Source organism: Notamacropus eugenii, chromosome 1 (assembly GCF_028372415.1).
Source record: "Notamacropus eugenii isolate mMacEug1 chromosome 1, mMacEug1.pri_v2, whole genome shotgun sequence".
In the NCBI taxonomy this organism is placed as follows: domain Eukaryota; kingdom Metazoa; phylum Chordata; class Mammalia; order Diprotodontia; family Macropodidae; genus Notamacropus; species Notamacropus eugenii.
In genome coordinates this window covers 485,258,646-485,272,047 of record NC_092872.1, presented here as the reverse complement: position 1 = coordinate 485,272,047, position 13,402 = coordinate 485,258,646, and the positions used below count along the sequence as shown (strand labels likewise).

General features: G+C 41.1%; 1 protein-coding gene across 5 annotated transcripts in view; it reads left to right on the top strand.

Moving 5' to 3' along the window:
* The window catches only part of CCDC180 (coiled-coil domain containing 180), a 154,117-nt gene that overhangs the window by 97,299 nt on the left and 43,416 nt on the right, over positions 1-13,402 (top strand). For all 5 annotated transcript variants that reach the window (XR_011972245.1, XR_011972244.1, XM_072632833.1 and 2 more), the window contains 3 exons: positions 2,602-2,739; positions 4,605-4,716; positions 8,147-8,252. Coding sequence is in view for 3 of the 5 variants with exons in the window: in XM_072632833.1 (XP_072488934.1) it covers positions 2,602-2,739; positions 4,605-4,716; positions 8,147-8,252 (356 nt within the window). In the remaining 2 variants the exon portion in view is untranslated. The remainder of the gene's footprint in view (positions 1-2,601; positions 2,740-4,604; positions 4,717-8,146; positions 8,253-13,402) is intronic.

Sequence of the window (13,402 nt, the reverse complement as noted above, 5' to 3'; positions counted from 1 at the left end):
TTAGAAAGTTCCTCTTTCTGACTTCAAATCTAGTCTCAGACACTTACTAGCTGGGTGACCCTGAGCAAGTCACTTAACCCTGTTTGCCTCAGTTCCTCGTCAGTAAAATGAGCTGGAGAAGGAAATGGCAAACCTCTCCAGTATCTTGGCCAAGAAAACATCAAATGTGGGACACAAGTCAGGTGTGGCTGAAAAACTATTGAACAACAACTTGGATGATATGCAGAACGGGCAGCCATCTTATATGCTATGATCGGAGGGGCTTGGGGGATCCAGGTAAACCCCTCTCATTCTGGGCATACAAATAAATAGGAGCTTAGATCACCTGTGAATTTTGTCTGAGGTAGCTAGGGTGGGATGGCTGACTGACACAATCCTGAAAGGAAAAAAGAGCACCCTTCACCATCTGAATGACTTTCCTTTCCACTGGAGACTTAGGATCACAGGACCTGGAGTTAGCTAAACCAGGCACCAGAGAGGTCTTGTCCAACCCCATCATGTTTACAGAAGAGGAAACCAAGACCCAACGCTGATTAAATGAGTTGCCCAAGATAACACAGTAAATTGCTGTTAGGATTTAAATTTCTTAACTCTACATTCAAAGTTCTTTCCACTGCAAGACAGATGATGCCTTAAAATTTGCCTCAGGCATCGAAATTCTTAGCTCCTCCATTGTAAGTTTATGTTGAATAATCCAAGAGTTCTTTGCAGTCGTGTTTATTTGGCCCAATCAGCAACATACTTAGAAGGTTAGTCACTTATCACACCCATGCTGCAGATGAGTCAATTAGTCAACCTGGAGGGATATAAAGTAGGCTTACAGGCAAAGAACTGGGTCCAGCTGTCTCCACTGACATAGCCCGGTCAGCACAGAGATGTCCAAGTTGAAAGGATACAAAGAAAAACTCTGGGTCCTGGGTAAATTGCAGTAGAACAAGAGAGTTCCATTGCAGCTCTGGGCAACAATTACTTTTCAGACTAAAGTCTTGGAAAGGTGCACACACCAACCCAAAAGAAGAGAGAATGATATAGAAGAAAGAGTTAAAGTTATTACCTGTGTTATCCCAAGGAAGTTACTGACCCTCTCTGGGCCTCTTGTTTTCTCACTACAAAATGAGGGGGTTGGTATTTCTAACATATTTAGTACTTGAAAAGGGGGCAAATATAAAGGATATATAGGGTAAAGGAAAATTCGATTCAACAAATATTTATCAAGCACCTACTAAGGGGCAACATAATTTTAAACTAGTTTGATAAAGACAACAGTACAGCTGATTGTATCAGTCTCAGAACCGAACCTTCATTTCCTTTTGGTATTTCTAACATATCTAGTAATTGAGAAGGGGGAAAAAAAATAAGGGATATGTTGTAAAGGAAAATTTAATTCAATATTTATTAAGCACCTACTCTGTGCAAAAGTATGCTTAGTGCTGGAGATACAGAGGACTTGCCCCACCCCCATCCCTCTCCTTAATGAATTTGCATTCCTTTGGTTTCTATTGTCACCAGAATCAAATGTAAAGTCCTTTAATATTAAAAGCTCTTTGTAACCTGCCCCTTCTTACCTTTCCTGTCCTCTTAAATGATATTCCCTTCCACCCACCCTACAATACAGCTTTATTGGTTTACCTGTTGCTCCCTCTCAGGTAACACACTTCATCTTTTGGTGCTTGGAATACTTTTCCTCCTAACCTCTAACCTTTCCCCCCAGGGCAGCTAGGTGGTACAGTGGGTACAGCACCAGCACAGGAGTCAGGAGGACCTGAGTTCAAATCTCACCTCAGACACTTGACACTCACTAGCTGTGTGACCTTGGGCAAGTCACTCAACCCCAATTGCCTCATCCTGGGTCATCTCCAGTCATCCTGATGAATATCTGGTCACTGGATTCAGATGGCTCTGGAGGAGAAGTGAGGCTGGTGACCTGCACAGCCCTCCCTCATTCAAGACAAAGTCAAGTGCAAGTCATATCATTATTTCTCTGATGGCATGGTCTCCTTCCGCAACAAAGGACGAACACACAACCTTCCTCCTAACCCTGGCCCCCTCTAATACCTCCCTAAAGGTCCCATCCTCCAGCAGGCCTTTTTGGTCCCAACACCTGCTATTACCATCCCTCTCCCTGAGGTGATCTTCCATCTATTCTGTATTTATCTTTTCTATACTAATTTGTAATGTTGTATCCTCCAGTAGGATGCAAGTCCTTTAAGGTCAGGCACAGCTTTTGCTTTTTAATAAAGAAAAATCCCTAGGGCTTAGTGAGCACAGTTCCTGGCATATAATAGGTGGTTTTAATAACTATTTTGCTGATTGACTCATGGTGGGCAGTGGCAATTCCACTCTCCAGTTCTAAGTGGGTACAAATCATGGCCCTGTGGTATACACATTCCCCTCATTCTTCTTTTTCTGTTCCTTTTCTGACTATTCCTTTTCCTTTAATCTCCTACCTCCCCCTGCCACAAGACTAGTAGAGACTTTGTATTTGGGAAGGGGTATGTGCTGGAAAGCATGGGTTAGAGGGGGAAAATTGGGGAGAATGCTGTTCAGTTTTGTCATCCTTTACCTCGAATCCTACTCATATTATTTATATATTGTTTGAAGGATGAAAATAACCAACAGCTCCATCCGGACCGTGGGCACCCCAATAACTCCGAAATTATGTATTCTCTGTGTGAGAAGGAAGAAAAGAGGCAGAAAGAGCAAGACGCCGGGATTTCAGCGACTTCAGACAAGCTTGAGGTACGAGACTTGGTCATGTTTATTACGTGGGTCATTCCTAGAAAGTCCAAGGAGAACTTCTTCCATCACTTGAAGACAGCATGGTTGCGGCCATTAATGGCAGTCTTCATAATTAGCAAAGTCCCTTCCTTCTGCCCCCAAACATCCTCACTTTCCTCAGCAATCCACTTTGGGCCCACGATGTGTAGATTTGTGTGAGTGTATAATGTATGTGTGTATACACACATACATGTATACATATATACACACACATGTGTGTACGCTTTTTTCCCTAAGATTTTAAAGATTTTCAATTTACCATTTCCAGGTTCTAAAACTTTATCCAGAGGCAGTTTAGAATACTGTAGCCAGAGCCAGCCTTGGAATCAAGAAGACCACGGTCAAATCTAGCCTCTAACACATACTGGCTTGTAGCGCTACCTTGGGTCCACCTATTTTGGGATCCTCTGAGAGGTGCTATCTGGATACTTCTTTGTCCCCTTAGTGTAGGGTTACTTAATCAGCATATCAGGGCCTAAGCTTCCTGGTCCTTTATAATCAACCCCTCTACCCACCTGTTTGATGGGGCTGATTTAGCATTAGTGCTGACCATGCCTAAGGCCCCTGACTAAAAGTTAAGGTAACAAGGGACCATCTTGATCCTGTTTTGGCACCTCTCACAATCCTTCCAGAAGACCAGATCTCTGGTAGCTCTCTCCCTCTCTCTCTCTCTCTCTCTCTCTCTCTCTCTCTCTCTCTCTCTCTCTCTCTGAGGACAGCCCATCCTCGTTACCTAGTGTCCATTCTGCTACCCAAGTTATTCCTGGTCATGAGTATGTGCTGAATAAACTTGCTTGCTTTACCCAGCTTCTGCTTTTACCATGCCTGTAGCACTGGTCCTAGAGTCAGTTCTTAATGTCCCATGGAAATTCTCTTCCACATATATGCCCACTCTCTGGCACTATATCAGAATAGCTTGGACAAAAACCTAAAACTCCGTGTAGCCACACTACTCCCAAGAGTCATCTAGGGACTATAGAAGATACAGGATCAGGATGGGTACATGTCCTCTTTGTCCTAAGGAGAAGGATTTCCTGTTTCTCTGATACCTGGACCAAGACAAAGGACTTGAATGTCCTTCAGTTCATCCCCTGACCTCATAAGTCCAGTCACCTGGACTTAGCTATATGACCCTAAGCAAGCTACTTCACTTCTCTCAAAGTGCCCCCAGGAGATTCAGACTCTGAAATTAGTGCCTGCATTGGTTGAAGGAGTTTCCTCATTGGGAGTTCCCTACATCATTGAAACCACAGGGCCAACTCCCCCTTCCCCCCCCCCCCACCCCCTTTTGCTTTGTTGTTTGTCCTTCAGTCTCAAACAGGACCATGACATCAGAAGGGTACTTCCATGACATGCAAATGAATAGGATTTAAGTGAAGGAGGGCTGTGCAAAGTCACCAGCCTCACTTTCTCCTCCAGAATCATCTGGGTCCAATGGCCAGGGAGATGATCCAGAATGCATTGGGAAACCTTGGCCTTTTCAAGCTAAGGTCTTTAACAGGTCTCAGTTTGACTGAGGCAATGCCCATTCACTCATTAAGGCTTAATAAGAAATAAGACCTCCACCTTATCCCCCCAAAAAATCGATCTGAGAGGGGAAGACTGTCAGAGTTTCTGGCAATATTATTCTCTGCATGAATCAAGACATCATTTTATTAGCCCTCAATAGAACTAGCTCATGTTCTCACTCTCTTTCCTCCTCCCTCCCTGACAAAAAAAGTAAAATGCCAGGATCTACCAGCAATGACACAAGCCTTCAGATGCATGGAAGTAAGCACTTTGCTATTCTGTTATATCAAGCCCAATCATTTCCACCTTCTCTCTAGGAATGTGCCAAGAAATGTGCCCGGAAATTTATAAACTCTTTGACCCTCTTGACTGAGAAATTCCTTCAGCAACTGGATGAAATCCCCACAGTGGATGATATCCAAGCAGCAAGTAAGGGGCTCTTCTCCATAACTGTAGTTTCAAGGGACTAGGGTAAAGGGGTAGGGCTGGGGGGGTGGGGGGGTAGAAGTGTTGGTTCTTTTTTTTTCATTCTTTTCTTAATTTTGTTCTCCTTTAATGTTAACAGGCTGCCCCCAAGTTTTTCCAGTTTTAACTGTGATGTAAATATATTTAAGACTGGAAATATCAATTGACAGAAGTGTATGAGGATGAGGGATAGTTCAATTCAACAAACGTTAAGCACTTGCAGAAGGCCATTTCTAAAGTGTTTGTCATAGATGTTGAACTCAAGACTGCATAAATCTGGTATTGCAAGTACAGTGAAAGGAAGCCTATAAGAAATCAGCAAAAGTGTGTCAAGCTATAGAAATCCCAGTGCTGGGAGAACCTTTAGAACAGAGAATATCTGAGTCAGAAAAGATGTCAGAAGTGGAAAAGACCTTAGAGGCCAACATGACTAATTTTAAAAATAGAGAAACTGAGGCCCAGCAAAGGGAAGAAATATGCCCAATTTTCTGTGGAATTTTTGGCAGATCTGACACTAGAAGAACCTAGGTTTCTCCACTCCCAGTCCAGGAAACTTTGCACTACTTCTCTCTTAAAGAGAAAAATGGTGGTTGTCCTTCAGTCTTGAAGAGGACCAAAATGACATCACTATGCTAGAGTCAAGTTTTAGGTGTGTCCGACTATGACTGATCAGACCCATACAAGCTTGGAATGCTCTATCACAGGTCTAGCACAAATGCTCTGTGCGAACATTTGGGGTGGATTCTCCAAATTTGTGCATCCTGTGTCTCCTTTGAGGTGTTTCAGTTCTGCTTTGCTCATAGAGCACAGCACATTCTCTAATATGGGCATGCCATGGTAGGCGGTCCTGTGTCAGTGTCTCCCAGGTCACGCAATCAATTCCAGAGTTCTTAAGAGAGACTTGAGAGTGTCCTTGTATCCCTTCTTCTGACCATTATGTGAATGCTTGCTCTGTGTGAGTTCTCCATAAAAGTCTTTTTGGAAAGTGTATATTTTGTATTTGATAGAACTCAGTCAAAGAGGTTGATTGATATAAAGGAACCACTCCCTCGGAACAGAGACTCTCCCTTGACTTGGCTCCTCTTTCTTGGACTTTAGGAGTTTGACTTGAAATTCCTCTTTTCGGCAATTGCTTCTCTTGTTATCAGGCACCCTTCCTCATCAAGAGTTGACCTAAGTGAGATAAAGTTCTTTTATTTCAATATTTCAGAGGAACTGAAGCCTATGAAATTATTTCTTCATTTCCCCTAAAAGAGGAAGAAGGAAAAAACCTTCTTCATATACTGTGATAATCATCATAGGGTGAGAGGGAGGGAACAAGAATTTGCTAAGCACCTACTATGTGCTTTACAAACATGCTCATTTGCTTCTCACAATAACCCTGGGAGGTTGGTGCTGTTATTATTCCTGTTTTACAATTGAGGAAACGGAAGTAGACAAGGTAAGTGACTTGCCCAGGGTGTCTGGCACTGGAAAGGATCTTTTTTTTTTTTAATTAAGCCAATTTTTAAAATCATGGTTTTCAAAAGACAGTGAGTTTATGAAACTGAGAGGGTTAGTTACCATGTTGGATGACAGAGCCAGACTTTTAAAAGATCCAGATCTCAGTCAGCCACTAATAAGATGAAATCAAAAAGAGACAAATGTGAAGTACTGAGTTTAGGTTTAGAAAATCTCCTTCACATGTGCAGAACTGCTCAATAGCAGTTCATGAGGAAAGGCCATGAGGTTTGAGTTAAGTTAGCTGCAAAGATTCCCATCCAGAGGATGGTCTGATCACATTTGGATACATCTCCTGATAGGGAGAAAAGCTGAAGAACTAAGGTAGTTGGTGACCTAGTGAATGGTCTTCTAATATATGAAAGGCACCCATGTGAAAGAGGGACTCAAGTTCTTTCTGCCCATTTGGAAGTACGAAGCATCATACCTTTTCAAAGTGTAAGGTCAACAGAGTTCTTCTGACAGAAGGTGGCTCTTAAGATGACATGTGACAGGATATGGTAGTAGAAGCAGTGTGAGCCATCCATAGAGGTGGAGCACTCAGTGCAAATCATGAGAAAGCTATCCAAGAGAACCTTGTACGTGGTGGTCATGGTTCAGTGGCTTTCAGCTTCATCTCTTCTTCAAACCCGTGGCCTTCCACAAAGACAGCTTGCATCTTCTTGAAGAGGTAGTAGATGGTGTCACAGTAGAACTTCCGAAATGTTAGGCAGCTGCTAATTCCATCTCACCTCTCTGGTTTCTTGATGTTATGGCCAACATGGTAGGACCAGCCCTCCAAATAATGTGGAGACTCCACATTGGGCACTAGAATTCATTTTCACTGTCATCATCCTCATAGAACAGATGGAGTCTCCCCTCCTCATCACAACATCTACCATGGTCGTGCATGTCCTGGGCATGTGTGCCTTGTCTACCACCTCTCCTTGTGTGTCCTGATGTGAGGAGTATTTAATGCTTTCTGACATCTTGTGAAAATCCACTAGGAAGGTCCTGGCTCCCCTGTCTGCTTCATAAGGCAACTCCTCTGTGTTTTGCATGAATAGTCTCTGTGGGTGCCAAGATTTTGCCATTGATTGTGCATCAGCTGATGGGTGCACATCCACAGTGCCCAGGATACATCAGAAGTCATGGTTGGCATCTTAAAGCCTTCATACTGAAGGAGCACATGGTATCTCTTGTCTGGATGACTGAAGCAATCCACAGATGGGGCAGGGAAGCACAATATTATTGTTCAGCACATCTTCCTTCATCCCTTTCATTGCTTCATCCCACTGATTAAACAGCAGTAAGATAGGGTCCACCTTTTAATTGTATTCCTTTAGAAATTTCCCTTGGTTGGATCCCAGGACCAGAGGTACATATGTGACTCACCACATGCCATGAGGAAGTTGTCTCTTAGCCAATGAGGACCTCCTGTGGCAGGGGCTAGCCAAGGCTATTTGGAGAGCAAGCATTTCTCCTACCAGCGCTCTCTAGTCAGTAGAAGGAGAGGCTGGGGCCTGGAAAGGATCTTAATGCTCTACTCCAAACCCATCATTTTACAAATGAGGAAACTGAGGTTCAGAGAATCAAAAGAATTTTTTCAAAGTCACACCGAGTAAGTTCATGATCCATGGGAATTAAACTCAAATGATCATCACCACCCTCAAAACCCATTTTTCCAAAACATATTAAGGTTAACAAAGCAAAGTCAAGTACTACAACATCCATTTTACAAAGGAGAAAACTGAGACTCAGCGAGGCAAAGGGACTTACCTCGGGTCACACAATTCATAAGGGGCAAAGTTATGGCCTAAACTCAGGTCTTTTGAAAGGACAGAGTTAATGATCTCAGTGCTCTTTCCACTCTACCACATGAATAATTTCATCTCATCTCTCTTCTTTGTTCCAGAAACGGATCCAGTCAGGCAAAAGTCATCTGTCTTAATGCGTCGGAAAGTTGCTGGACTTCCTTTGGAAGAGGAGAAAGAAAAGCCACAAAGCGAACGAGGGAATAAGTGAGTTATGAGCACTTTTCAGATTGTATTTTTGGGTCAGAACTATAGCTGACCCTTCATTGGAGGCAATGGAAAAGGCTTGAAGTAGCCTTCCAAAGGCTGTCTTCCAAGTTTCAAAAGTGTTATATTATATGGAATAATATAAAGCATTAAAGAAATGTATATACCTTTTGACTCCAGTGGTTGAAGTTTTAAAATTAGGCACCAAGGAGTTTGACAAAAAATGAAAAGAATCATTTGTACCAAAAAAAATAGTGAGGATTATTTGTAAGAGTAAAAAACTGGAAATGGAATAGATGCCCCTTGATTGGGGAATGACCATTCAAATTACCATGTACAGATGTAAGGGAACATTATTACACTGTAAGAAATTACAAATGTGAACTATTCAAAGAAATATTGTGTGAAATGATCTAGGGCAAAGGAAACAGGAACAAAAAAACAATAAATGTTGACTTCCACAGTGCAGTAAAGATGATCAAGAAAGGAGATCAGGAAAATAAGGACAATGTGCCTCTGACATAAAAATCAATGTACATATCTTTAAGGGGTGAAGTTAACAATTAGTAAATAACAACAGTCAAAGAAACATGTGGGTCCTTTCCTTCTTTCTTTGACTTCTTTGGGGTGTAGACCTAGTAGAGGAATTACTGGGTCAAAGGGTATGCACATTTTAATAGCTTTGGGGACTCAGTTCCAGATTGCTTAAAGGGATGTTTGGACTAGTTCACAGTTCCACCAACAATGCATTAGTGGACCTGATTTCCCACAGCACTTCCAGTATTTGTCATTTTCCATTTTTGTCATCATGTGATGGGCATGAGGCGGTACCTCCGAGTTGTTTTAATTTACATTCCTCTAATTGTTAGTGATTTAGAGAATTTTTCCATATATCTATTGATAGTTTGGCCTTCTTCCCCTAAAAATTGCCTATTCATATTCTTTGACCATTTATCATTTGGAGAATTGCTCTTTTTCTTGAAAATTTGATTCAGCTCCCTACATATTTTAGAAATAACACCTTATCACCTTAACTAAAGTAAGAGTTAAAAATGCTTTTGTCAGTGAAAAGTACTCTCAAAGAGAGTGCTAGAAGAAAATTGGAAAAGAAATGAGAGCTATGGAAGAAAGGTTGGCACAAATGGTACAAAGCTTGCCCAAGAAACAGATTCCCTGAAAATTAGAGTAGACCTAATAGAAGTCAAAGTGTCCATAAACAACAAGAGATATTAAAACAAAGTCATAAGAATGAAAAAGTAGAAGAAAATGTAAAGTATCTCATAGCAAAAGCACTTGACTTGGAAAACAGAGAAGAAAAAATTTAAGAATCATTGGACTACCTGAAAACCATGACCAAAACAAGAGCCTAGCCTTAGATATCCTATTTCAAGAAATCTTCAAAGAAAACTTTCCCAATCTGTTAGAACCAGAGGGAAAACAAAGGAAATAGAAGAAATCCACCAGTCACCTCCTGAAGGAAGCTTCAAAAGGAAAACTCCCAAAAACATTACAGTCAAAATCCGGAGCTACCAGATAAAAGAAAAAATGCTACAAGCAGACAGAAAGAAAGAATTTAAGTACCAAGAAGGTACAATCAAAATAGCACACAATTTAGCAACCACTACTTTAAAAGAGTGCAGAAAGTAGAATACCATCTTTCATAAGGCAGTAATTACTTACTCAGCAAAACATCATAAAATCCTACAGGTAAAAAATAAGAGACCTTTAATGAACAAGAGGAATTCCAAAATTCCTGAATAAAAGACCAAAGCTGTACAAACTTTGAAATTCCAACACAGAAGTTAAAAGAAACATAAAAAGGTAAATATGAATGAACAAAGACAAAGAACTAAACAAAAATAAACTGCTCACATGTCAATATGGGGAGGAGGGTAATACATGAGTCTGCTATGAACTCTGTCATCATCAGGGGTCATAGAGAAAGTCTGATTAGACATAAAGCCTAGGAAGGGTTTTGTTATATCTTGAAGATCTTAAAAGAAGAATGAGAAGCGAGGGGAAGAAGAATACAATGGTAGAGGGAAATTATTTCAGATAACCAGGATGCATAAGTAGGTATCTATACAAATAAGGAGAAAGAGGTGAGAGGGAATGACTGACACTGAACTTCACTATCATCTGAACATGTCAAAAGAAGGAATACATACACATACACACACACACACACATGCATACAAATACACATTTCATTCAACAGGTAAATAGGAGGGAAAGAGGACAGAAGGAAAAGGGGTAATTTGGGGGGGGGGAGGGTCTTAGTTTAAGGGAAGGATTAATCCCAAGCAAAACAAACCCTAAGTACTATGAAAATATTTATAGCTGTAGGTAGAAAAGTATGGGAACCAGAGGGGGTGCCCACAAATTTGGGAAATGGCTGAACAAGTTATGGTATGCAAATGTGATGGAACAGCATTATGCTATAAGAAATAACAAGTGGGCTGGTTTCAGAGAAATTTGGTAAGACTTCTATGATTTAAGTGATTAAGTGAAATAAATAGAACCATGAAAATAATTTATAAAAAGAAAAAATATGATAAAGACAAAAAAAAATGATTTGGTCACCCTTTCTAGCACAGGCTGCACTCTCTGGTCAAACTAAAGGAGTTGGAACACTCCTTGCTCGCCACTGTAATTTCCAGGTCCTATCCCTACCACCATTACTCAGTAACCTCTACTCTCCTGAGATTCATACAATCTGCATCTACCACCCCATCAAAACTTTGGTAACTGTTGTCTACAGACTTCCAGGAATACTCCCTTTTAGTCTTCATGACTTTAGTACCTGGTTCATAATCTTTCTTCCCCAGCTCCTATCCTCATATTAGGGGACTTCAGCCACTCAGTTATGCTCCCTCAAACATCCTAACTTCCAAGTTCATCAACTTATTTCCATTACTTTCTGCTCTGCCCCACTTCAGCCACACACAGCATTAAACCGTTGATCTTGCCATCACTCATAAGTGTACCACTTCCATGTTCAAGCCATTATCCTCTCACTAACCATGCTTTCCTCCTTTCCCCATCTTGAACCCCTGATGTACCTCTTAAACTCCATACTTTCCCCTTCTCATTAATCTTTGGTTCCCTTATATTACCATTTGTACCCTACTGGGCTCCAGCCTTGGCTTACTCTCATCATCCCAGCCTTTGCTTCTACACATATGCTGTTCATACAACAGTCCTGACTAGATCCACTACAAATTTATGTTAACATACTGGACCTTCATGACTTTTAGACATTCCTACTCTTTCTCCCTTATCCCTAATCCATTCTCCACAGCAGCTTTTACAAACCTTTTCATCCCTCCTCTAACCTCTTATGGTTCCCCTTCCTGTCATCCTCTCAGCTGAGAGTCTTGGCTCATGTTTTTTACTGAAAAAAATTGAGACCATTCACCAAGAGCTCTCTTTTCTCCCCTTTTCCCAATCTCACATCATCCAGGTGTCTTCCGTTACTACCTCCTCCTTCACCATTGTCTTACACGATGAAATGACATTCCTTACCAAGGCCAATCCTCTGTACCTGTGCAAGTGATACCACTCCACCCTCTCTCCCAGCAGATTGCCCTCCTTATCATCCCATTTTCTTACTTAAATTCAATCTTTCCCTGTCTCTTATCTGCTTCTCTACTGCCTACAAACATGCTCCTATCTTCCCCATCCTCAAAAAAACCCCTCCCAATTGATCCTTCCATCTTCACTAATTATTATCACATATTGCTCCAGTCTTTTGTGGTTAAACTCTTTCAGAAGGCCATCTACGATGGGTGCCTCCCACTTCCTCTCCTCTCACTCTCTTCTCAGCTCTGCAGTCTGGCTTCTAATCTCATCATTTGACCCAAACTGCTCTCTTCAAAGTTACTAGTGATCTCTTTATTTCCAAAACCAGTGGACACAGCAGCTTATTGTATTTTGCCTCTACCTTGCAGGTCAAAGGAATTTCCCCATTCACACATACAAGCGCTTTTTTCTCTTTGTCCCTATGTCTACCCTATCCTACTTTATTTTAGGTTCCAACCTAAAGATTTAATATTATTGGAGCTAGAATGGACCTTGGAGACCATTTAGTCTAACTCCCTCATTTTAAACATGTGGAAACAGACCTAATGGGGAGAAGGCACTTTGTCCAAGGTCACCCAAAGAGTTAATGGCAATAGAACTAAAACCCCAGTCTCTTAATTGCTACTACAGACCTCTATCCATTGTAGCACACTCCCTACAATTCTTTTTCTTTTTTGCCTTTCCTTTTATTTTTTTATTTTTTTTGTTTATTTATTTTAAGGTTTCAATATTCATTTGCATAGAATTTTGAGTTCCAAATTTTCTCCCCCTCACCCCAAAATGCTGAGCATTCTGATTACTCCTTCCACCAATCTGCCCTCCCTTCTAACACCCCTCCCTTCCCTTATCCCCATCTTCTCTCTTGTAGGGCAAGATAAATTTCTATACCCCATTACTTGTATTTCTTATTTCCCATTTGCATGCAAAAACAATTCTCAACATTTGTTCCTAAAACTTCCTCCCTCTCCACCCATCTCCACTAAGAAGGTAAGCAATTCAATATAGGCTATATATGTGTAGCATTGCAAAGGACTTTCATAATAGTCATGTTGTGTAAGACTAATTATATTGCTCTCCATTCTATCCTACACATTTCTTCCATTCTCTCTTTTGACCTTGTCCCTCCCCAGAAGTGTTTATTTCTAATTACTCCCTCCTCCCATTTGCCCTCCCTTCTATCATCCCCCCACTTCTCCCCTTCTCCCATACTTTCCTGTAATGTAAGTTAGATGTTCATACCAAACTGAGTGTTCATGTTATTCCTTCCACAAGCTATATGTGATGAGAGTAAGCTTCACTTTTTCCCTCTCACCTCCCCGCTTTTCCCCTCCATTGAAAAAGTTTGTTCTTGCCTCTTTTATGAAAGATAGTTTGCCCCATTCCATTTCTCCTTTTCTCCTCTCAATATATTCCTCTCTTATCTTATAATTTTATTTTTTTAGATATCATCCTTTCCTATTCAACTGACCCTGTGCCCTCTGTCTATATGTGTGAGTGTGTGTGTGTGTGTGTGTGTGTGTGTGTGTTCGTATAATCCTTCCAACTACCCAAATACTGAGAAAAGTTTC